The 23,833-nt window shown below is 39.0% G+C and overlaps 1 protein-coding gene across 8 annotated transcripts in view; it reads left to right on the plus strand.

The window, feature by feature from the left end:
- ENPP2 (ectonucleotide pyrophosphatase/phosphodiesterase 2) overlaps nucleotides 1-23,833 on the plus strand; it is a 113,296-nt gene that overhangs the window by 64,535 nt on the left and 24,928 nt on the right. For 5 of the 8 annotated variants that reach the window (XM_076005059.1, XM_076005056.1, XM_012753811.2 and 2 more), the window contains exons 10-16: nucleotides 111-176; nucleotides 1,032-1,104; nucleotides 5,570-5,725; nucleotides 7,760-7,868; nucleotides 11,076-11,201; nucleotides 14,362-14,393; nucleotides 15,092-15,219. In XM_076005059.1, coding sequence (XP_075861174.1) covers nucleotides 111-176; nucleotides 1,032-1,104; nucleotides 5,570-5,725; nucleotides 7,760-7,868; nucleotides 11,076-11,201; nucleotides 14,362-14,393; nucleotides 15,092-15,219 — 690 coding nt within the window. The remainder of the gene's footprint in view (nucleotides 1-110; nucleotides 177-1,031; nucleotides 1,105-5,569; nucleotides 5,726-7,759; nucleotides 7,869-11,075; nucleotides 11,202-14,361; nucleotides 14,394-15,091; nucleotides 15,220-23,833) is intronic. The other 3 variants (XM_012753808.3, XM_012753806.3, XM_012753809.3) reach the window with 1 other exon arrangement.

The raw sequence follows: 23,833 nt of genomic DNA on the forward strand, positions 1-23,833 counted from the left end.
ATGGTGGTAAATAGAGAGCCTTTGGCCTGGGTGCAAGACCAAACACTCATCAGACTTGCATTTGTGGAAATGCAACTTAACAACATGCTTTGCTTGTTATTACCCTACAGAGTCATCCCTCATGAGCGGAGAATATTAACCATACTGCAGTGGCTCAGCCTACCAGATAATGAGAGGTATTTGTTTTCCTCTGTCTTTCTTCTTTTTTCAGTACATTTCTACCTCAGGTTAGACTTGAGCAAAACACTAGATAGACTATGAAATAAAAATTCAGCCGAGGTTTGGTATTAACAGTTTTGTGGTGCTTGGCCTTAAGCATTACTTCCCTAAGAAGGATACAGTGGATTTTGGTTATTGGGGACCATTTAATTACCTGTATTACTGCAGCTGTTAATCCTGGACACTGCAGCAGAGCCGAAGGGAGTTTCTGGCTTTGATAAATAAACTAGCAGCATTCCAATGATTGCGGAAACATTAAGACTTACTCTTTAATGGAGTTAGTTGTTCTTTCAGGCTGTAGATTGAGTGATGCATGTGATCATCACTGGGCTATATTATCTTGGGGATCAAAGATCAACACTTATGTGTGTATGTAATAGTAACACTCATGAGGTGTCGGGCAGGTGGGAGGGGGAGGAGGGGCATGGGTAAATTCACACATGATGGGTGCGGTGTGCACAGTCTGGGGATGGATACACTTGAGGCTCTGATTAGGGGAGGGCAAAGGCAATATATGTAACCTAAACATTTGTACCCTGTAATATTCTGAAAAAAGAAAAAGAAAAAAAAAAAAGACCTGAGTAATGTTCAAATCTTTTGTGAGGGGAATTTTGATTCTTAAAGGTGGTACCAGGCAGTTACCACAGTGGGCATGTACATGGAAGCAATAGAAAAAAAGTTTTACATGCTAATGCTAACATTGGTTGAGAGAGTAATTAAATTTAGAGATTTTTTTTTTAAGTGTGGGCATGTTTGATACTTTTTGTTATGTGTGTTTGGGGGAGATTCTGAATCTTCCAATTTTCCCGTAGGCCTTCGGTCTATGCCTTCTATTCTGAACAACCTGATTTCTCTGGACACAAATATGGCCCTTTTGGCCCTGAGGTTAGTAGCCTGTCATCTGCCTGAGAAGAACCTGTGTCCCTGGGCTACCTGATCTACTGACCTGGTTTCAGGATTTGTAAGACGTCTTTGGGGGTGTTCACATCTACAAGGTTTATGCATAATCAAATTAACTACAAGTCTAAAAACTTTTTAACAGGTCTTAAATTTACCTGTTTCTCTTACAGGAACTTCATTTCAGATTGCTTTGATATTTAAACATACCTTAACTTGGTGTTAATGGGAAACAGGGTGTGTTTCAGCCCTGTGGGCATCAGTCATGAGGAGAAGGAACAGGAAGGGTTGGCATTTGTCATCACTGGGAGAGGAGTGGAAAGGAATCTTGAGATGAAACCTACAGTATAAAACATTGCAACTGAATTTCAGCATTCTTAAAATAACTGTAGCATTCAGAAAGGGTAGATGAGGTAAGCAGCTCCAATAGCCTTGGCAGGTACAATCAATCTGGCATATGTTATATTATTGGACACTTTTTTATTTAACAAATTTTGGCATAGGTATATATACTATGAGACCATCACCATGCTCAAGGATGTGAACATATTCATCACAAGGAAGTGAATTCTTAACTGAGAGGGAAACATACTGCTGAGAGAATCTGGTTAGCAGAGCAGTGTGACACATTTTTATCAAACACACAGCCATCACAGTGGAAGACAATCTGTTTGTAAGATAGTATCCAGTATAACTACAAATTCAGAAGGTGGAAAAGCAATGGTTGTGTTTTGTTATGTTCCTCTTTCATCTAGGATGGAAATCGTCCCAACAGTTCAGCATAAATCATTTTAAAATATGGTGGAATTTGCAAATGTAAACTTTTTAATATTGTGAATGCTTTCCATCTCCCTTTCTTAATAGAATGGTGAGGTCTCCATTAATATAATAAAACTTGATTTTAGCTGAGAAATTATTTTAAAAACCCTTTGTTGGTGAAAATTGCCTCTTCTCTCTAATAGCCTTTGACAACACTGTTGGCTATAATTAAGTTCACTGTGTTCAGTATAAGGATGACTTCAAGATTCAGGTAAATGTATCTTGGTTTAAGTATTTTTGAACAAATTGCAGCATGTCTAAACAAAGGCAGTAAATACCAAAGAGTCATAAGTATTTCTGAATGTTCTGACATCAATTCAATGCTGACTTTTTAAGCACTAGAAACTAATGGCTGTCTGAAATTGTTCTTAGTTTGTCTTAAGTCATTGAAGTCATAGAGATCTGATGCTCTTTTTCTATCCCTGTGATATTTAACCACTGTTGCACGATTATGAAACACAAATGATAAACATCTGCATACGTGAAACACAAATCTTATTTTGTCAGGAAAAAAAAAAACAAAGCAAGAGTGGCTGTTTTATCTTTAGGATGTCTTCTTTGAGATTAATCTAAAGTGAACAAAAGGAATGACATTTTATTAAAATGTTAAAACAAAGCACCTGAGCAGTTTCCATGTACACTACTTAAAAATTTATCTTGTCTTGAATAATAATATTTTTTAAAAGACTCTGTGGGGTAGGCAAAACAGGGATTGATATAGTTATTCTTTTAAAAGTAAAAGACTAGTACATTTGCTTGGCTGGAATGGGAGAACTTGGAGATAGAACCTCAGAACTTCTGACTCCCCGACCATGTTTTTTCCCCCATGGAACCATTTAACCCTTGGTCAGCCCAGGGGGTAAGCAAAGTGGTCAGTTAGTAACCGCATTCAAATCACACAGAACATTTTCTTTATGACAGAATTTGGCTTTTAACAATACAGATGAGGTATAACTCATCTCATACCTTAAAAATTATGTGGCTTAACCATAAACGTTCTTTATCCATGAACTTCTTTGGTTTTCTAATACATGTGGTTTAGTTACAATTACCTACTTGAAAGTATATGTATATGTGTTTTAAGTTAAAAGCAACAATTTTTTTTTTTTTAATATTGAGCAATGAATACATGAAGCATGATTCAGGGTAATTTAATTTACTATAATAATTTTTCTATGCCTAAGGTTGCTTATAAATATATAAACAGATTTTCCTTACATTATTTTTGAATTAAGAGCTGGAGGTATTCATGTTACATTGTTTTTACTATTACTACCTCTTGATACTGGGATATTCTCATGTATATACTGGGTAAACACTCTTAATTGGATACCTCAGGGTATACTTCAATAATTATAACCTGATTATCTGGTTACTTTCTTCTCAAAAGGCAAGGGATATTTTCAGATTTCAACTGTTTCTCATCTGGTTCTCGGAATCTTACTCTAACTGAAAGTAAAAAACAATAGTTTATACTTTTAAAACAATAGACCAAAGCAAGTCAGTAAGTCAGCAAGTCAGCAAAACCTCTTTTAAATCATAGAATAATTGGTTTATATACCTTTATGTCCTAAATCTACCTATATATCATTATATGCCTTTATTTTGCACAAAAAGATTATACATACTAGCTGAAAGGTTATTTAAAAATCTGTAACGTGTTATCTTGTACATATAATGAAAAAATAACTTGCATTTGAAATTCAGTTGAAATGATTCTAACTAGCAAAATGCTGTATGCTACAAGGAGATGAATTCAGCTCAGATTTATGCTTTATTTACTTAATACTTGAGTACACTTCTTTTCAGGATGATTCTCTAAAACTGTTCATTGAGATGACCAAACATTTAGCTAATAGCTTCTAGAAATGGAGTATTGCTCCTGGTTTCATAGTGTAATGGTGAATGTTCAAAAATATGCTTGCTTTTGATTATTGGCGCAATCCTTTTCTCTTTGACCGTCTATGCTTTCTCTGTGACCCTTTGTTTGGCTGCTCTTCCAGGCCTAGAGGCAGAGCTTTGGCTGGCTACTCCCTACCTTCAGATGGCAAAGTATCCTTCTGAAACGCAGGGAAATTTGCCCCTCTCCCTCCCATCCTTTTAATAACCTCAGGCTAAAACTTCTAAATTCAGGCTAAAGTATGGCTGGTCAGTGAAAACTTAGCTTTCATCTACCTCTAACATTTGAAGAAGGAAATACATGCAATATAATCACTGGATGAGAACCCGGTTTGACTAAACCCTACTCTCCTACTGCTCCTCTAACCTGCTGCAAACGGAAGGGCTCGCCTTTGGAGTCTTCAGAATGTTGAGATCTCTTGCAAATGGCCTAGTGTTTGATGGGCAGACTTGAGTGCTGGCAGAATGTATTCGGTGACCATGAAATGGAAAACCCTCTTTTCCTTTTGCTGCTCTTCTCATGGACATTTGCCTAAAACTAGAAGCATTAAAAAAAAAAAATCCCAACAAACAAAACCAAAGCCTTTGGGGCTGAGTCTTTTGATCGCTCTGCTGGAGAGACAGGATGAGACAGAAGTAGAAGTGCCTTTGCCGTCGCTTGCCCTGGAAACAGTGAAATCGCATGGCCGATGTCCTCCTTCTCGGATACACTAACATTGTTCCTCCTCCTGCCCCTTCCTGCATCTGAATGGCTGTTGGAACAGTCCTACTGAGGAGAGAAGTCAGTTAGGTAGACAGCAGGGCTTGCTGCTTTAATTCACCTTTGCACCATCAGCAAATCAGGGGCCTGTTTTTCTCCAGCATTTGGAAATCCCAAAAGGTTATCTTCGGTTTTGTCTATCACCCTCTGGATTCTCAAAACAAAATGCATATCACTGCAACTTCCCCCACAAATGGGGATTTCTGATAGCAAGAGTGTAAGTAGACTCTTTCTTGATCTGTATACCAAGGTGAAGAGATCTTGATAACTTTTTACATTTTGCCTAGTTTTAAAAAAGAATTTGGCTTAGAGTTCTTCCATCATGGAAACCTCAATTGTTAGTGAGCAGTTCTCTCTCCTGCTGAAAGACCTGATTTGTGGAAGTACACTAATGACTAAAGAGGATTGCTTATTATTTATGTTTCCTTCCATCCTTGATTTTTACATTTTTTGCCTGATCCTTTTCAGTGAAGGTGACAGTTGCTTTGCTGTATTTGGTGGTGTGACCAGATACTCATCAGATTCCAGATTGGAACCAATTTCTCGAACCTCGTTGTCATCTTGATATGACCAAGTGACTAGTATTTTGTTTAGTTTTAAGCTAGTACTTTATAAATGGAGAGCTTTTCATAACCAACAACTGGTCTTGCCTTAATGCAGGAGTTATGGAATGCAGAGCTTGTCTAATGTCACCTTCAGATATATCCACACGTAGGCTCCTCAGCCAAAAGAATTCTCTTAAATTGTATTCTTGTTCTCAGTGAAGAGGCTGTGTCAACAGCATCAGGATCAATTTGGGAGGCTTCTCTCGATAGAGTTCCCTGAATCATCGTTCCAAATTTTTTCTCACTTAAGGAGCCTTAGTTTTCCTAACTAAGACTCTGGCTGGCCCCATTCGGGAAAGTGTGAGCTTTATTACCCGACCCAGAGGGACAGACGACTTCTGAGTCCAGCCATCTCTCTCCGCCAGTACAGGAGAGTAGTTATGGCTCCCCTCTTACTCCGGCTAAGAGACCTAAGAGGAAAGTTGCCCCTAAGAGGAGACAGGAAAGACCAGTTGCTCCTCCAAAGAAAAGAAGAAGAAAATTACATAGGATGGATCAGTACGCTGCGGAAACTCGTCAGGACAAAGTAAGTTTATCTATTGTTCCAAAGCTGTGTGGCGGGCAGGTCTGAGTGGAAGGTTTCCTTCAGTACCTCAGTTTGAAAACCAGCTGAATTAAGTTTTTGAAAAACTCTGGTGCATCGTCCTTAGCTTTGAGTCCAGAAGAATCTGGTACTTCAGAGGTTAACACTTATGTGAAGACTTCCTGAACTTTCACCATGACAGAAAAAAAAAAAAAAAAGAAGAAGAAACGTTTTACTTTTTTTAAAGTTAGTTGCCCTAAAACTAGTTACGGCACTTAGGTTTATGTGAACGTTGAGAAAGCTATTGGTTTTGTTTGTACATATTCACAGAATCAGTCACCATAGTTTGTGGCCCTGGTTCTTGAGAACAATCCTGCAAGGTAAAAGGGGAAATCCTCAAAGACAGTGCAGATTAGAATTCAATGGAAAGTTGTCTTAGATTTTTTGTACCTTCAGAGATCAGAAAAGGTCTTAGGCTATAAACAGAGGAAGAGCGGAGATAGAAAGAAAGAGAAAACAATGGGCCATTCGAGTCGTGTTAGTCTTAGAGTGATATGAGTAATATCCACTCTTTCCAGTACATTCAGAAGCGCCTATGGGTTGTTACTTTTGCTGAAATCTTCAAATACTCTGTAGGCAGTATCTTATTTCTGATTGTCTGAGCCACTCAGTAAGAAGTAGGTTCTGGATTTTACCTGAGTTATCCTGCTGAGTAAAGGAAAACAAGTCATTGCCAAGCATTAACATATGTTGTGCATTGACTTTTTTTTTTTTTGTCTAGACAAAGATATTAGAAGAGAGCCTGGTTTTCTCAGAAGCAAATGTCACTTAGCCCTACATCTGTTAGACTCTTCAGATTATACTGCACATTTCTTTCCGCAACTTTCAATTGTGACTTACTTCTTGGGACAGGATTTGAAATACTTACCCCTGCTACGAAGAAAAAAATTTACGCCTGATTTCACTGATGAAATGATATGAGGAAAGGTCTTGATTCACCTGAGAAGATGCTAATGGAAGATAATATTATATGTCTGAGTAAAAATGATATTCAGATCTCTTCTGTTCTTATCTTAGTCATTTTGGGTGTATATATGTGATTTTTAGCTAAGCTGTAACATTCACCTAAAGATACTTCCTGTATCTTTCTATTCTTTGTCTGAGGAGAAGTTTCTTAAACATCTTTCCACTGCACAGTTAAAGATGAGAGGGAGTGGGAAGGCCTCTAGGCTGTGGGAGCTTTCATGTTGTTAGAAACTCCCATTTGAAGCAAGAAAATGAGAGACAGATTATGTTTCCTAGGCTTTGGAAATGTTCTTCAGAGAACTGTGTTTTCCTATTTTGCTAGACTAAAAGAGAAACCTAGAAAAAACTCAGAGGTTCACTTCTGTTTAAGTTAGGACTCTTGTAGATTCTTATTTCCCTCAAAATCAGCTTGAAAGGAACCAAGCAGAGAAGTAGCAGCTTATTTCTTAGAATAGATTCTTCTGTTAAGAATCTAGTCTCTCAAAAATTGGCAGTTAAATTATTTGGAATGAGATGAAGCTCATTGTGTTAATGATATTCTAATTTATTATCCAGTAGAAGGTTATGATTTTAACCTCAGAACTGCTTTTTGGTTCACATAGCCCCTGTCTTCTTGCCATGCCTCAAAACCTACTGTGATTTCACTCGGGGAACTGTCCACCCGACTTTCTGCTCACTCTCAAAACTCTTGGATTTAAAGGATGTTGCATTTTACAAAGCACATTTTATCTCTGGAAAAAAGAGTTTCCCTTAATAAACATCTTTGATATTTTTATACCAAAGAATCTTTAAAGGAATTGGATGAGGAGAGGTTTCAATTCTCTTGAAAGAATAAAGATATAAAGTGCTTAGACCAGATTTCCTTTAAGACTGACAGGCAAATCTCCCCAGACAAAGCTCTGCCTCTAGGCCTGAAATTTTCCTTCCTAAAATGTTCTAGGGGTAGAAGATCTATGAGCAACTGAAAGTGGAGGAAAATCCCTGCAGGGACTAACTTGCTCCTTTTTCCAGATGACAAATCCTCTGAGGGAAATTGACAAAACTGTGGGGCAATTAATGGATGGACTGAAACAGCTGAAGCTGCATCGGTGTGTCAATGTCATCTTTGTTGGAGACCATGGTAAAGCTTTATTCTTCCTTTGCTAATAGGAGAGATAATGTTTCTGATAGCATTGGGGAAAGGAGGCCTCCGAGTCTGTCCTCAGAATCTAAGGTTCTGTTCCTAACCTCCTTCCTCCTTTCTTTAAGGTGGGGAAAGAAATCAAGCCATGATTCAAAAGTATGAGATGACCTGAGATGACCCTGGGTTCATTTTGATCAAAAGCAAGAACTTCCCATATTTTTTTCTACTCTTTGCAGGAAAAGGCCTTTCTACAAAAATCTGTCTCTTGTTAAAGTGTTGCTGACAATTTTCTGGTGATATTAATAGCTTCTTCTGTGAATGTGACGTATGGGGTGATAATCCCTCATCCCTTCCAGCCACTTCCTCAAAAGGAGCCCACAGAGTTTATGTGTAGAAGTCAAATCGTTCCCCTGAATTCACTGAGACCAAATCCAGAGGGCCCTGCTGCAATACAGAAGACTGTTAAGAGGAAGAAGTAGTTTAGGAAGCATTTTTCTAAATCACTTTATAAAGTAAAAAAAAGAATCGTGACCGCTTCTTAGAGGTGATCAAGAGCATAATAAGCACTATTGGCTACAGACCTGGGTGTTGGAGGGAAGGGACAGCTTGGAGACATACACACTAAGTTCTAGGGAGTGCATTCTGCATTCCAGAGCTGTCAAATTGAAACACTGACTTTGGAATTTGGGGTGGTTCCCTTCTAGTGGAGCTTGAAAGATGAAAATTAGTTGACTCTCTGGCAGTTCTGTTAAGAATGGCAGGCAAATATCCCTAGTCAAAGCTCTGCTCTGGGCCTGAAGTTCTTTCTAGAATGTTCTAGAAGATCTATGAGAAACTAGGGGAAAAAAAAAAGCTGTGGGGACTTTCTTCTCTGAGGGGATTAAATGTAACCCTCTCATGTTACATGAGTTCGGCTTGGTGGAGAGCTACAGGCAGGGCAGAGGATTTGGAACATGTGTCAAAACTGTTTCAATTCAAGTTGCCCAGAGGTTTCAAGAGCCTTTGCAGGCATGCTGCAGCCAGACTTGTAAGAAGTAGATGGGCCCCCATGAGTCACATGCTGAAGCATTGTAAAGGTCATGGATAGATTAAAACCTTGTCTTCTCAGTGTGCAGGCTTCTCAGATGAGTAGATCCATTTGGTTTCAGAAAGCTGCAGCATCTCTTTCTTAAAAGGTAGCATGGCCTAGTGTTTCAGGGCATGGATGGGCTTTGGGGTCAGAATGAGTTTTAGTGGAGTTCAAATTGCACGGTGCCACTCAAGTGCTGCATGACACTGTACACCTCACGTGGCCTCTCCACGTCTCAGTTTCCTCATCTGTCGAATGAGAACACTACCACCACCTACGCAAAGTTAGTCTGGAGGATGACGGGTGTTGATGTGTGAGAAGCACTTAGCACAGTGCCTGATGGTCTTTGAAAGCAAGGAAGATTGCTCACCTTTGGGGTGGTATAAGTGACTTGCTAAAAATGTAAGAAATAGAAGGTCCTTCTAGTTTTCCATTAATATGTATTTGGAGACTTTCCCTTACTGGGCATCTAGCATTGTACTAGAACATAGTAGCTGTTCATTGCTTTTATGTTTCTTCCTAAGGATTTAAATGTTAAAAGGCAAGATGTATAACTCTTGTGTTATGCTGGGATATGTTTTGTCTCTCTCTCTTCATTCCAATTTGTATTAAGAGCTGGGATGGGGTGGAGGTGGGTCTTCTGGATCTATGATACCAGGAGGTGATAATTTGAATTTTACCAGATCTGAGTCACTCTGGGTTATATTTCTTTATTCCAAAACCTTAGGGGATCCTTTACAGGATCACTTATTTGCCCTCTTAGAGAATATTTGTATACTGGATTGTGCAAAGCAATAAATATATTAAACCTTTATAGTTCCATGTCATCTCATAAATTCCAAGATTGACAATAAAGGTCTCTACTAGCCTCTATAGTCTATGATTCTAAGATTTGAATTTTTTTTTAAACTTTTAAATATTAATCAAAAAATTTTACTTGACCAGGGGAAGGAAACAAATCTTAGGGTGGGGGAGGAATGATTGTTGGTTAAAAAATATTCTCTACCTAGACGTTTCTGTGTTTTGAGTGCTAGCTTTCAGTTCTTACTAACTACATTGTTTACAACTTATTTTCAGTGTTGTTTTTCAGTCTGGGTGGTCACTGAAACTGACATTTTTCTTTCTCATCTCTTGTTGCCAGTATTGTTTTGTCAGTAACATCCAAGGCCACCAGTGGAGACAGAGTGAGGGCTGGTGATTATGTGCTCAACAGGAGATATGTTAGAGAGTCAGACAATGACATTTTGTGAAAGAGATATAAAACTGTATATTTCACTTATTTATACCACCCCCAGCTGGGAAGTGTTTGAAGCGATCTATGATTTTTTTTCTTTTAAAAGAATATATCCTTTTTATAAGGACTGTGTAAATAGTATTTTTTTAAAATCATAATTACATTCTTTGTCTTGCTGTTCTCCCTGAAAGACTTAAAACGATAATTGAGATGATACATTTTAAGCCTTCTAGTGCTTGCAAGATGATATAGCTAAATCATAGTCTAGCAGAAAGATTATATTTAAAGAAACATTAAATAATTTTAACTCAAGTTTAAAAATCTCAAAAATGAGGTTTCCTCCTGATCTCTAGAAGAGTTTTTCCTACATTTTCTTCTAGAATTTTTATGATTTCATGTCTTACATTTAAATCTTTTATTCATCTTGCATTAATTTTTGTATATGATGGGAGATAGGGGTCCTGTTTCATTCTTCTGCATGTGGCTGTCCAGTTTTCCCAGCACCATTTATTGAATAAAGCTTCCTTTTCCCAGTGTATGGTGTTGTTGAAGATCACTTAGTTGTAGGTAGATGGTTTTATTTCTGAGTCCTCTATTCTGCTCCATTGGTCCATCTCTACTTTTATACCAGTATAATGCTGTTTTGGTTACTATAGCCTTGTAGTATAATTTGGAGTCTGATAATGTGATACTTCAAGATTTGTTCTTTTTGGCCAAAGATTGCTTTGGCTATTCAGGCTCTCCTCCCATTAAATTGTGAAAAACTAATGCAAGAGATGTCTGCATGTTATCTTTAACATCTGTGTTATGATTTTAATTTTGATATTGCCTGTTAAAATTATATATATTAATTTTATATTTAATAATGCAAATATTAATACCTTTTTTCTCCTTCTCATAGGAATGGAAGATGTCACATGTGATAGAACTGAGTTCTTGAGCAATTACCTGACTAATGTGGATGATATTACTTTAGTGCCTGGAACTCTAGGAAGAATTCGGCCCAAATTTAGCAATAATGCTAAATGTAAGTTGATTCTTAAAATATTGAGTTGTTAGAGTGATAATACAGTGGCATTGGTAAGGACTTGTTTTCTAAAGCTGAAATATTTGGGTAAAAATTCTAGGTCTGCTACTACTTAGCTAAGTGACCTTAAATAAGTCATTTAAATGCTAAGCCTCAGTTTTTTTAAACCTGAAAAATGGGGATGATAAATAACAGTAGCTATCTCATAGGGCTGTTTTGGAAATTAATCTACACATATTGCTCAGAGTGGATCCTGGCACATAGTAGCACTGTATAAATATTTGCTCTTGTTTTTATCTTGTGGAAATTGCACTTAATTTTAAGCATGTTTATAACCATAAACTTCTGTTTCTAAGAGAAGAATTTTTCAACAAGAAGTTCAGGCTGGCACTTTAGCTAAAACTAGAGAGTCTATGACAAGGTTGGCAGAACCACATTTGGATCCTGGGAGTTCCTAGGAACCTTGTGGAAGGAGGGTCTTCCCCTTTGTAAAAGTGATTAGCAGAAACTGGGAGGAAAAAATATTCAGCCCTTGGGAAATGGCAGCTGTTCTGAAAGATTAGAAACAAAATAAACAGGAATAATCTTGTCACTTGCGTTTTACATGTTCGGGTTATGATATGCCACTGATAAGAACTTTAATTTGTGACTAAGGATTTTAGGGGCTCCCCACCTAGCTTTTGAGAAGTCCCCAGTTTTATTGGGGACATGCTGTATTTTGAAAAAAAAAGTTTTTAAACAGTTTTTAGCCTTGGGAATAAGAAACCATTGACACTAACCTCAAAGCTTTGGAAAATTAAGTTTTTCCCAAGTTATGTTCCTGAGTCAACACAAATGGGAACTGTTCCAAGGTCAGCTCCAGGCAACGTTGTGAAATAAACAGAATGTGGGTGTTTCTGCCTTCTCTTCTCTATGCCTTTCCTGTCTTCTGTGTCCTCCTTCCCTGCCCACTTGAGATAGGCAGGCCCTCCCTGTAGACTGGATGCAGTTATCGTGGCACCTCTCAAATTTAGTGTTTGCATTTGAGGGGTATACAAGAAAGATTTTGTCTATTTTGAACGGCATGCATGACATCAGTAAATGTAATAGGGAGATTCTTTTCAGGGGAAGAAAAACTTTCCTAAGGCCCATAAAATAATAACTAGCAATAACAAAATGTCTCGTACTTTGCAAAACATTTTGCAATGTGATTTCATTTTGTGGGAGACAGGAGAGTGGGGTGGCGAAGGGCACAGGTGTCTGGGTTTGAATCCCAGCTCTGCCAGGGACTCCCTGTGTGATGTTGAATAAGGTACTTAAACAGCTTCCTCACCTGTAAAATAAGGATTGTTGGGAAGACTAAATGAGAGATTGTGTAGATATAATTGAGATCAAAGCTATATAAATACTAGCTATGATGGTGTCTTGGTCACATGACTGTTTCAGTTATATATATATATATATTTATATGTACACACACACAATCTTATTTAATCCTTTTAATAGCCATGTGGTAAGTATTATTATCCATGTTGTAGACAGTAAAAATCAAGGCTCAAAGAGGGGTGAAGGAATTGGCTTGGAGGATGACAGTAAGTGGCAGAGCTGGGATTTGAACCCAGATTGGTGGATTTTGAACCATACCCCTTTCCTCACACATAGTGGGGACTGTTAGCATGAAAGAAAGGACTAAGTTCTTCAGAACTGAAGAGCTGGTGTCCAAAAAATGGGCTCGGGCATTTGCTATTTTATAGTAATCCTCTGGAATTTATTTGAGTACATGCTATTTATTTCTCTTGATTATCAAAGAACATGAACTTTGTTTGTTCCCTTGGAGGACTATGGTTTATGAGGCCACAAAGTGTAGAGGCTCAAGGCACAGCTTGCTCAGGCAGTTTGGTCCCAGTGTGCCAGCTCCTATATCTTCTGAACACCACTGGCTTGGTGAGGACAGCATTGACCTCCCAGGGTTGTTGTGAATAACCAGAGAGAAGGTGCCTGCAAAGCTCTTATGGAGAGACAGGTGCATGGGATGGATTCAGTTTGGGTTAACCATCACTGCTACCATTATTACTCATTCATTTTATAGTAAAAGGTGTAATTAAAATTTAAGCCCAATGGAATCCCCATTATAGCTTTGGATTTCAAACTTTAGAACTAAGATTCTGAAAATAGACTTTGGAGTGTGTCTATTTATACCCTAAGAGGCACTCTTATTCATGCATTTTAACAAATATGAATAAATATTTATTAATATGTTATTAATAAATGTGTACTGAGGGCCTATGATACACCAGTCTCCAGGGATATAGCTGCAAATGATAGCAACAAGGCCCGTTCCGCTGGCATTCATATTCTGGGAAGGACTGCATCGTGACAGATGGTATCTCTTCTGAACACTGCTATCCTTTTCTACTGATTCTGTAATGACATACTGAAGCACATTTTTTGAAAATAAAACAAAATCCAAACAACCTACAATGTCCTCTTTCTCCCTACACTCCCCTAAAAGGGGACCCTCACATAATATGATCCTATCCACAGTTTATGCACAGCCATCATTTACATAGTTTTGCTTTTAGCTAGTTCAGAGTATTGACAAAAATATCCTTTAATGCTGCTCATGAAAATAAAAGAGGTCCACACACGTGTGTGTTTATGGCTGGAGAGGAGTGGCTACCTATATAATTAGACCCATGATATTACTAAGGAAACAGAACTCTGTTTAAAAAAATAACTGAGTGGATTAGAAGATTTGTCTTAAAGTGGATGATGACCTGTTTCAAAGATCTGTAGATAAATAGGAAGTTACAGTAAAAGCCCCAAATGCCCAGTTTAGCTCCTGAGGTTAAATTGCAAATAAACTAAGTCTCCAGAGGAACCATTTGGGGGAACTTGAAGAAGCAGTTTACCTGGCAGTATCCTGGTGCTATGGAAGGAAACATTCCCTTCGGAAGAGGATACCTGAATCTAGTGGGGAAGTTTACTACAGGATTTGTTCTTAACTGCATTTCAATTACCAAATGCTAAATACCTGCACACAATTGCAAACAAAACACTACAGTGACAGTTCTTCTGGGGGGTGGTGAAAGAAATAACTGAGTATCTTGCTGCAAAAATGATTTCTCTCGGTGATTCTTGTTCTCTTTTTTGAAATCTTTCTCCTTCTCTCTTTGAACAGATGACCCTAAAGCCATTATTGCTAACCTCACGGTAAGTGTTGCAAGTCACCAGGTCTCTGGCCCCACCAGGCCTCTGGGCTCCCCTCCTGCGTTTGCCTCCCCTGTGCGAGGCAATTTTCCTCACTGCCCTGCCATCCCATGTATTTGTTTCCTTAAGAGCTTTCAAAACTTCTGGCCTGTGGTCAGCTGCAGGCTCCCCAATGGTCTTGGCAATGATACAAACTGAGAATATTCGATCCTCCCATTAGAACTGAAAAGTATTCATTCATGATTAAACAAATCTTTACTTTCTCTGAACCAGATCTGCCTACCACCCTGTTCCATTGTTCCTGAATGCAGGGTAGAGACCTTAAAAGTACAAAAGCATATAATCAGAAAGGTCTGAACCTGTGAGCTCCTTCCTACCTTCCCACCCCCACCCTTCGCTAGAAGCAGTGGGGAAAGCCCTTGGAGTTTGACTTGCTCTTAGTGATGGTCTCATTAAGTTAGGAATGTATCTTAAACTTCCTGACTCTCCTCTGATAGCCTGGCATTTCATCTCCAGAGTTATCTAATCCCCTTTGAACTTAATTGTTTGAAGCATGTATTTGATAGGGAGCAACAAATTCCATTTATTCACTAGCCAACCTTTTGCTTGGCTTAAAACCTTCAACGTACTAGAGATAGAATATCTAAGACTTTTTCTAGAAGACATTCCATCTAAAGTCTTAATTTCCACTTCTGTTTCAGTGTAAAAAACCAGATCAGCACTTTAAACCTTACATGAAACAGCACCTTCCCAAACGCTTGCACTATGCCAACAACAGAAGAATTGAGGATATCCATTTGTTGGTGGACCGCAGGTGGCATGTTGCAAGGTAACTAGGGGATGAGCTGTCCCTGTTTCTCATCTTCACAACCACTTCTTTGGCAACTGGGGCTTTAAGGTCCTTAGTTATCATTAAAAGAAATCTCAGCTGGAAATCTTGCTGTTTCCAAAGATTTTGTGGGCTAGATAAACAATTAGTGCTAAGACAATATATCTGTGTGTTCTGGGTCTTAGTATCTCAATGTCTCTTTGTAGTCTCACAGTGCATTTGTGTGTGTGTGTGTGTGTGTGTGTGTGTGTGTGTGTGTATCACTTTCATTTTTAGAATTTGTATTCTAACCTCTATTCTTATTCCTTGAGTAAATCAAAAGTATAACTGGGACCTTGCCCTAGCATGCTGGGCTAATTTGGTCTCAGTTGATGAGACTTTGCCTGTACCAGTGTTTGTAGAAGACTTCAGAAAATTTGTTCATCTTAAAACCTCTGTTATTGTGAACATGTTTTATGTCACTTTAAATATTTTAGATGTTTTCCTTCTTTTGAACTACAAAAAACTCCCCAATATTGAAGAGACTATCCCTTCCTTTTTATTTTATTTTATTTTATTTCAGCATATTATGGGGGTACAAATGTTAAGGTTACATATATTGCCCATGCACCCCTCCTCGAGTCAGAGCTTCAAGCGTGGCCATCCCCTGAACTTTGCACATCTCACTCATTATGTTTGTATATACTCATCCCCTCCTTTCCCCTCCCACCTGCCTGAAGCCTGATAAATGTTTTTCCTATATGTCCACTTAGGTGTTGATTCATTAATACCAATTTGCTGGTGAGTACATGCGGTGTTTATTTATCCATTCTTGAGATACTTCACTTAGTAGAATGGGTTCCAGCTCTATCCAGGAAAATACAAGTGGTGCTCTATCACCATTGTTTCTTAAAGCTGAATAGTACTCCATGGTATACATATACCACATTTTATTAATCCACTCATGAATTGATGGACACTTGGGTTGTTTCCACAACTTTGCGATTGTGAATTGTGTTGTTATAAACATTCGAGTGCAGGTGTCTTTTTCATAAAGTGACTTTTGATCTGTTGGGTAGATGCCCAAGGGTGGAACTGCTGGATCAAATAGTATATCTACTTGTATCGCTTTAAGGCATCTCCATATTGCTTTCCACAGAGGTTGAACTAGTTTGCAGTCCCACCAGCAGTGTAGGAGTGTTCCTATCTCTTCACATCCATGCCAACATTTATTGTTTGGGAACTTTTTGATAAAGGCCATTGTCACTGGAGTTAAGTGATATCTCATTGTGGTTTTGATTTGCATTTCCCTGACGATTAGAGATGTTGAACATTTTTTCATATGTTTATTGGCCATTATTCTGTTTTCTTTTGAGAAGTTTCTGTTCATGTTCTTTGCCCATTTTTTGATAGGGTTGTTTGATTATTTTCTTGTTGATTTTCCTGAGTTCTAAATAGATTTTAGTTACCAGCCCTTTATCAGAGGTGTAAGCTTGCGAAAATTTTCTCCTATTCTGTGGGTTGTCTGGTGGCTCTCTCGACAGTTTCTTTGGCTGTGCAGATGCTTTTTAATTTGATCAGGTCCCATTTGTTTACTTTTGTTGCTGCTGTGATTGCCTTTGGGATCTTCTTCATAAATTCTTTGCCTAGGCCAATGTCTAGAAGAGTATTTCCAACATTTTCCTCTAGAATTCTAATAGTTTCACACCTAAGGTTCAAATCTGTTACCCAGCGTGAGTTGATTTTTGTGAGAGGTGAAAGGTGTGGGTCCTGTTTCAATCTTCTACATATGGCTATCCAGTTTTCTCAGCACCATTTATTGAATAAGGATTCTTTCCCCCAGTGTATGTTTTTGTCTGCTTTGTCAAAGATTAGTTGGCTAAATGAGGATGGTTTTATATTTGGGTTCTCTGTTCTGTTCCACTGGTCAATGTTCCTGTTCTTGTGCCAATTCAAAGCTGTTTTAATTACTATAGCCTTGTAATATAGTTTGAAATCTGGTAAATTGATACCTGCTATTTTGTTTTTATTGCCTAGGATTGATTTTGCTATATGGGGTCTTCTTTGGTTCCATATGAAGCATAAAACTATTTTTTCTATATCTGTGAAAAATGATGATGGTATTTTACTAGGGATTGCATTGACTCTGTAGGTCACTTTGGGTAGTATAGACATTTTAACAATGTTGATTCTGCTGACCCATGAGCATTGTATATTCTTCTACCTGTTTACATTCTCTGCTATTTCTTTCTTCAGTGTTTCATAGTTCTCCCTGTAGAGGTCTTTTACCTCCTTAGTTAAATATATTCTTAGGTACTTTATTTTCTTTGTTGCTATTTTGAAGGGAATTTGAGTCGTGATTTGGTTCTCACTTGTACTGTTGTTGGCATATATGAATGCCTCTGATTTCTGTGTGTTGATTTTGTATCCTGAGACCAATTCATTTATCAGTTTACCAAATTCATTTATCAGTTCAAGGAGTCTCTTGGTTGAATCCTTGGGGTTTTCTAGGTATAATATCATGTCATCAACAAAGAGTGAGAGTTTGATCTCTTTTGCTCCCATTTGGACGCCCTTAATTCTGCTCTCTTGCTGTAGCGAGGACTTCCAGCACTATGTTGAATAGAAGTGGAGATAGTGGGCAACCTTGTCTTCTTCCAGTTCTAAGTGGGAATGATTTCAATTTTTCCCCATTCAGTATGATATTGGCTGTGGATTTGTCATATATGGCTTGTATCATTTTTAGGTAAGCCCCATCTATGCCTATTTTGAGTGTTCTTATCATAAAAGGGTGTGTTGAATTTTGTCAAATGCTTTCTCTGCGTCTATTGAGAGGATCATATGGTCTTTGATTTTGCTTCTGTTTATGTGGTGAATTACATTTATAGATTTGCATATGTTGAACCATCCCTGATTCCCTGGGATGAAGCATCCTTGGTAGTGATGGATTATTTTCTTCGCAAGCACCTGGATTCAATTGGCTAGGATTTTGTTGAGAATTTTTGCATCTATATTCATAAGGGATATTGGTCTGTAGTTTTCTTTTTTTGTTGCATCCTTTCCTGGTTTTGGTATCAGTGTTATGTTCACTTCATAAAATGTGTTGGGAGGGATTCCATCCTTCTCAATGTTGTGGAATAATTTCTGCAGGATAGGCACCAGTTCTTCCTTGTAGGTGTGGTAAAATTCGGGTGTGAAACCATTTGGTGCAGGACTTTTCTTTGTAGGAAGGTTTTTTTATTGCTATTTCAATTTCAGTACTTGATATGGGTCTGTTCAGGAATTCTATTTCTTCCTGGTTGAGCCTAGGGAGGCTGTGTGTTTCTCAGAAATTGTCCATTTCCTCCACATTTTCCAGTTTGTGTGCAAAGAGGTTTTTGTAGTATTCATAAATTATATCTTGTATCTCTGGGGCATCAGTCGTAATTTCTCCTTTATTTTTCCTGATGGAGCTTATTAGAGATTTTTCTTTTCTGCTTTTCATTAGTCTAGCCAAAGGTGTGTCAATTTTGTTTATTTTTTCAAAGAACCAACTTTTTGTTTTATTAATCTTCCGTATGGTTTCCCTATTGTCAATTTTCATTTAGTTCTGATTTGATCTTAATGATTTCACTTCTGCTACGTTTGGGGTCAGTCTGTTCTTCATTTTCCAGCTCTTTGCGACAATTCATTAGGTTGTCTATTTGTGATCTTTTTTACTTTGGGATATAGGCATTTATGGCAATAAACCTTATTCTCAGGACTGCTTTAGCTGTGTCCCACAGGTTTTGGTAACTTGTGTCTCCTTTGCCATTTAGTTCAAAGAATCTTTTGATTTCCATCTTGATTTCCTTATTTATGAAGTGATTATTCAGCAGAAGGTTGTTTAGTTTCCATGACTTTGTGTAGAAATTAGGACTCCTGTTAGGGTTGATTTCTACTTTTATTCCACTGTGATCTGAAAAGATACATGATATAATTTCTGTTTTTTAAAATTGTTTGAGACATGTTTTCTGTCTTAGAGAATGACCCATGAGCTGATGAGAAGAATGTATATTCAGTGATTTGGGGGTAGAATGTCCTGTAAATGTCAGTCAGGCCCATTTGTTCTAGAGTTCTGTTTAAGTCCATTATTTTTTTATTGGTTTTCTGTTTGGAGGATGTGTCTTGTGCTGTCAGTGGGCTGTTAAAGTCTCTGACTATTATGTTGTTATTGTTTATCCATTTGTTTAGATCCAGTAGAGTTTGCTTTATGAATCTGGGTGCACAAAGGTTGGGTGCATATATATTTAGAATTGTTATGTCTTCTTGTTGAACTGTACCCTTCACCATTATATAGCGACCTTCTTTGTCTTTTGTTACTTTTGTTGATTTAAAAGCTAAGTTATCTGTAATCAGCACTGCCACGCCAGCCTTCTTTTGTCTTCTATTTGCTTGAAATATTGTTCTCCACTCCTTGATCTTTAGTCTAACTGCATCCTTGCAGGTTAGATGTGTTTCCTGAAGGCAGAAGATACTTGGCTTGTGTATTTTTATCCATTCGGCCAGCCTATGTCTCTTGAGTGGGGAGTTGAAGCCATTCACATTTATTGAGATAACTGATAGGTGAGGAAGATTTCTGTTCATTATGTTGGGTTGAACTTTGTTGCTTTGTTTTGTCTCTTGAGCCATTGTGGTATCTGGGTTTTGATCTTTAGCTTTGAGTAGATTTACATTCATGAGTGTTTATTATGCTGATCCATGGGTAACACTGTTTTGAGTACTTCTTGAAGGGCTGGTCTTGTCTTGGTGAATTCCCTCAGTCTTTGCTTATCTGAGAATGTCCTGATTTCTCCTTTATATACAAAACTTAGCTTTTCAGGGAATAAGATTCTAGGCTGGGCATTACTCTATTTCAGAAGAGTGAGAATGGGGCCTCAGACTCTCCTTGCTTGTAAAGTTTCAGTAGAGAAGTCTGGCGTTATTTGGATTGGCTTTCCTTTGTATGTTACATGGTTCTTTCATCTTACAGCTTTTAGAAGGGCCTCTTTAGTTGATATTTTGGCCAGTCTGATGACTGCACGTCGTGATGTCTTCCTGTTTGCATTGAATCTCCCAGGGGTCATTTGAGCTTCTTGAACTTGTATCTGGAGATTTTTAGTAAGTCCTGAGAAATTTTCCTCTATTATATCTTCAAATAGCTTGTCCAACCCTTGAGTGTTTTCTTTCTCCCTTTCTGGCAACCCTATGACCCTCACATTAGGTTTCTTCACATAATTCCACATCTCTTGTAGGCTTTGCTCTTTTCTCTTGTTTCTCTGCTCTATCTCTGCGACTGATTTATTTAATTGGATGATGTTATCTTCAGTCTCTGAGATTCTTTCTTCTGTTTGATCTACTCTGTTCTTGAGGCTTTCCACTGTGTTTTATAGTTCCCTGAATTGATTCTTCAGGAGTTCGATTAAACTTTTCTTCATTGTTTCAATTTCTTTAGTGAATATTTGTTCCAGGTCCTGGAATCTTTTTGTGTTTTCTTTGTGTTGGTTATCCAGTTGTTCTTGCAGGTCATTGAATTTTCTTATGATCCACATTCAAAATTCCTCTTCTGTCATTTTAGTGGTCTGATTTTGGTTGGTGTCCATTTCTAAGGGGCTGGTGCTCCTCTTTAGGGGTGTGCTTTCCATTTGGTTCTTCATATTTCCAGAGTTCCTTCACTGATTTCTTTTCATGTCGGTCAGTTGTTGCTTCTTGACTTTAGGTTTTTGTTTGGATAGTGACATGTCCTGTTTAGTTTCTGAGCCAGTAGGTGGTATTTGTGGGTGAGATTTGACCACTCCCTGTATGATGAGTTAGTAGGTGCCGTGAATAGGGTGTGCAGAATGTTCTCCCTGTCAGTAGGTGGCGCTTGCTTGGAGAAACAGGCTACACTGTTGTTTTGGGGTTTTGTATCCAGTTCTTGTTCCCCTGGAGGGGCACTCTGGTACCTCAGGTGGTCAGTGGGGCCCTGCGACTTCCAGGTGTGTCCTTATTCTCCACCTCAGTGAGAGCTGGTCTGGGAGTGAGTCTGGGTGGAGCTGGGTTGGATAAGTCTGCCCTCAGGTACCACAAATGCTGTTAGCAGGGGTCAAAGTTTTGTTCTCTGCTTCCGGGAAAAGCTGTCAGGGAGGGGCTGGAATAGCCCCCCTCAGTCAGAAAGTCTGCGTGTGGGGGTGGGGCCATCTGATACCCACAGTCTGGAGTGGGCTTCACTCCTTTCCACTCTCCCCAACTCCACGGCTAATCCTGGGCCTCTGCCAGCAGGCCAGACCTCACGCCATTGGGCCCCTCCTGACTGTGATGCTGGCTGGGAGGTTCCCTGCACAGGATCACCACCTGGGCTGGACACACAGCCCCTCTTTGGGAAGAGGGTTGCTCTCAAGGACGCTGATCTGCCCCTGAAGGCACACACACCTCAGTAGGCTATTCACGGATATCCCTTCTGTGCCCCGGGCAATGCAAGACCTGAGTGCATGGGATCTGGTCTGCAGACCTCTGGGTCCCAGAGTTCAATCCTTGACCCTACCAAGGAGAGGAGTGCTAGTCCTAATTCACCCACAGGGAGCCCAAGCTGGTTTAATGTCTCTCAGCCTCAGGGTCTGCCCCATTCTCCTGGAATCACCAGGCTGGCAGCACCTGGGAGGGCTGGCGGGTAGGGAACTCACCATCTGATTACCCCTCAGTCAGCTGTAGGGCCCCAAAAGGGAAGGTCCCATTCCCTGGAGGTGCCTCCAGCTGGTGGCTATATTGTCTCTCTTGGCATCCACAGATAGGGAGAGGGGAGGAGAGAGTGGAGCGATATGGCGCCTGCCATGTGGCTCTGGTCTGTGCACATGAAGGTGCCCCAAGGGAGTTGGGAGCCTGGTGCCATGTCCACTACAGGCTTACTGCTCACTGGTGGTGACCATCTCTGGGCTGGTGTCCGCAGGTCTCTCCAGCCGCTGGGGAGCCCTTCAGCAGTCCGAGATACAAGGGAGGGGAAAGTTAACCGCACCACCTACCCTTGCCACTGGTCTCCAGGCTACTTGGGAGGTCTCTGCCTCCAGTTCTTCTCTGCAGCCTCCTCCCATGAAATCTCCTGTGGTCTCAGGTACCCCTCTTTCCAACCCCTATCTGATATATGGTCGTCTGCTAGCTTCTTTCTTTTAATTTCTCCTAGAATCTGTCTTTACTGCAGAGACACTTTGTCTGGTGGTGTTTCTCATCCACCATCTTGCTCCTCCCCCTATCCCTTCCTTTTTAATCTGATGTAGGACATGTCCAGAGGCTTGAGCCACTTCCAAACAGTTAATTATTAAAGGTTTATACATTTTCATACAGACCTGGAAGCAGCCCTTTCCCACTCTCTTTTCCTTCTACTTTCTCCTTAAGAAAAGTTTTGTGAATCAGTTTGTAGCAATAGTTGAACAACTGCTACATGAATTCTGCTAGGTATTCTTAGTTTACAAGGGAAAGAAAATAACCAGAAAAATGTTGGTTCTCTAGGAACTTGTATCAATATGGAACACATGAAAATACATAAATATACCATGGTTTTATATGTGGGTAGGGTTAAATACGTGAGATTATGAAGAGAGATATATGAAGAACAGAAATTATTGGAATCATTTAGAATAGATATGGAGAATTCTCATGGAAAAGCTATAGAGATGCAGCTAATTGGCTGAGTATGTTCTCTGCAGCACCTTTTATGTATGGGGCAGCTTGGAAGAGTTGGTGGGTTCATAGGAAGGAAACAGGAGAGTTGAGTAGAAGTTAAGTGAAAGACAAGATAGTTGATCAAATTAGTGTGGACCAAAGCCAGGCATGTTGATTAAGCAGTAAATCTTTTCATTTTAACTCTTGTATTATAAAAGTATTATATGCAAATATCTTATTTTCCCAAGCCTTAGGTACTTTTCTTAAGAGTGGAAACCACTATGTTAGATTTCTTTGTTCTCCTTAAGCACTTTACTTCAGTGCTATGTACCTTGTAAGTACTTAGGAAATATTTGTATTAAATAAACATGAAAGATTTTTTGGAAAAGGGTCATGTGATACTTATGCAAAAGATATCTTCCTGTGGCAACAGAAAAGATCAAATGGTCTTGATGTCTAGACAGCAATGTTTTCATTTTCTATTTCTAAATACAGATCTTGTCTAGGTAAGGTATTTTTAGATAGATCACCAATACTGTTAAGTTAACCACTCAATTATACTCTAGTTGTGTGATAATGATGGGTAAATTTGCATGCAAACATTTTTCTAGAATAGAGAAATGAATCTCCATTCATTGATAAAACAGAACATATTTAAAAAGTGCCTCCCTAGGCACTGAATGTAGGGAGGGGTCCATAGAGGCAGACACACATGGTCCTACAGTTGAGATTATTACAGTCTCAGAGCCAGTGAAGCACTCAGGCAGAGCCCTGCCTGTGACAAATGACCTGCTTGGTGTAAGCACGGGTTCGATGAGGCCACCACGACTTCTGTTCACAGGCCCCCATTTATCCTGGGTGATTGTCAAAGCAAAGGCACTTAGAGAAATGAACACAATCATCTTTTCATCACCATAAGAATGATGCAATTGGAGATAAGCTTCCAAAAACTCCTTCTTAGAGATTCTTTGTACCCTGAAATTAGTATTTTATCAGAGTGATT

This window comes from Microcebus murinus, chromosome 7, assembly GCF_040939455.1.
Source record: "Microcebus murinus isolate Inina chromosome 7, M.murinus_Inina_mat1.0, whole genome shotgun sequence".
Lineage (NCBI taxonomy): Eukaryota > Metazoa > Chordata > Mammalia > Primates > Cheirogaleidae > Microcebus > Microcebus murinus.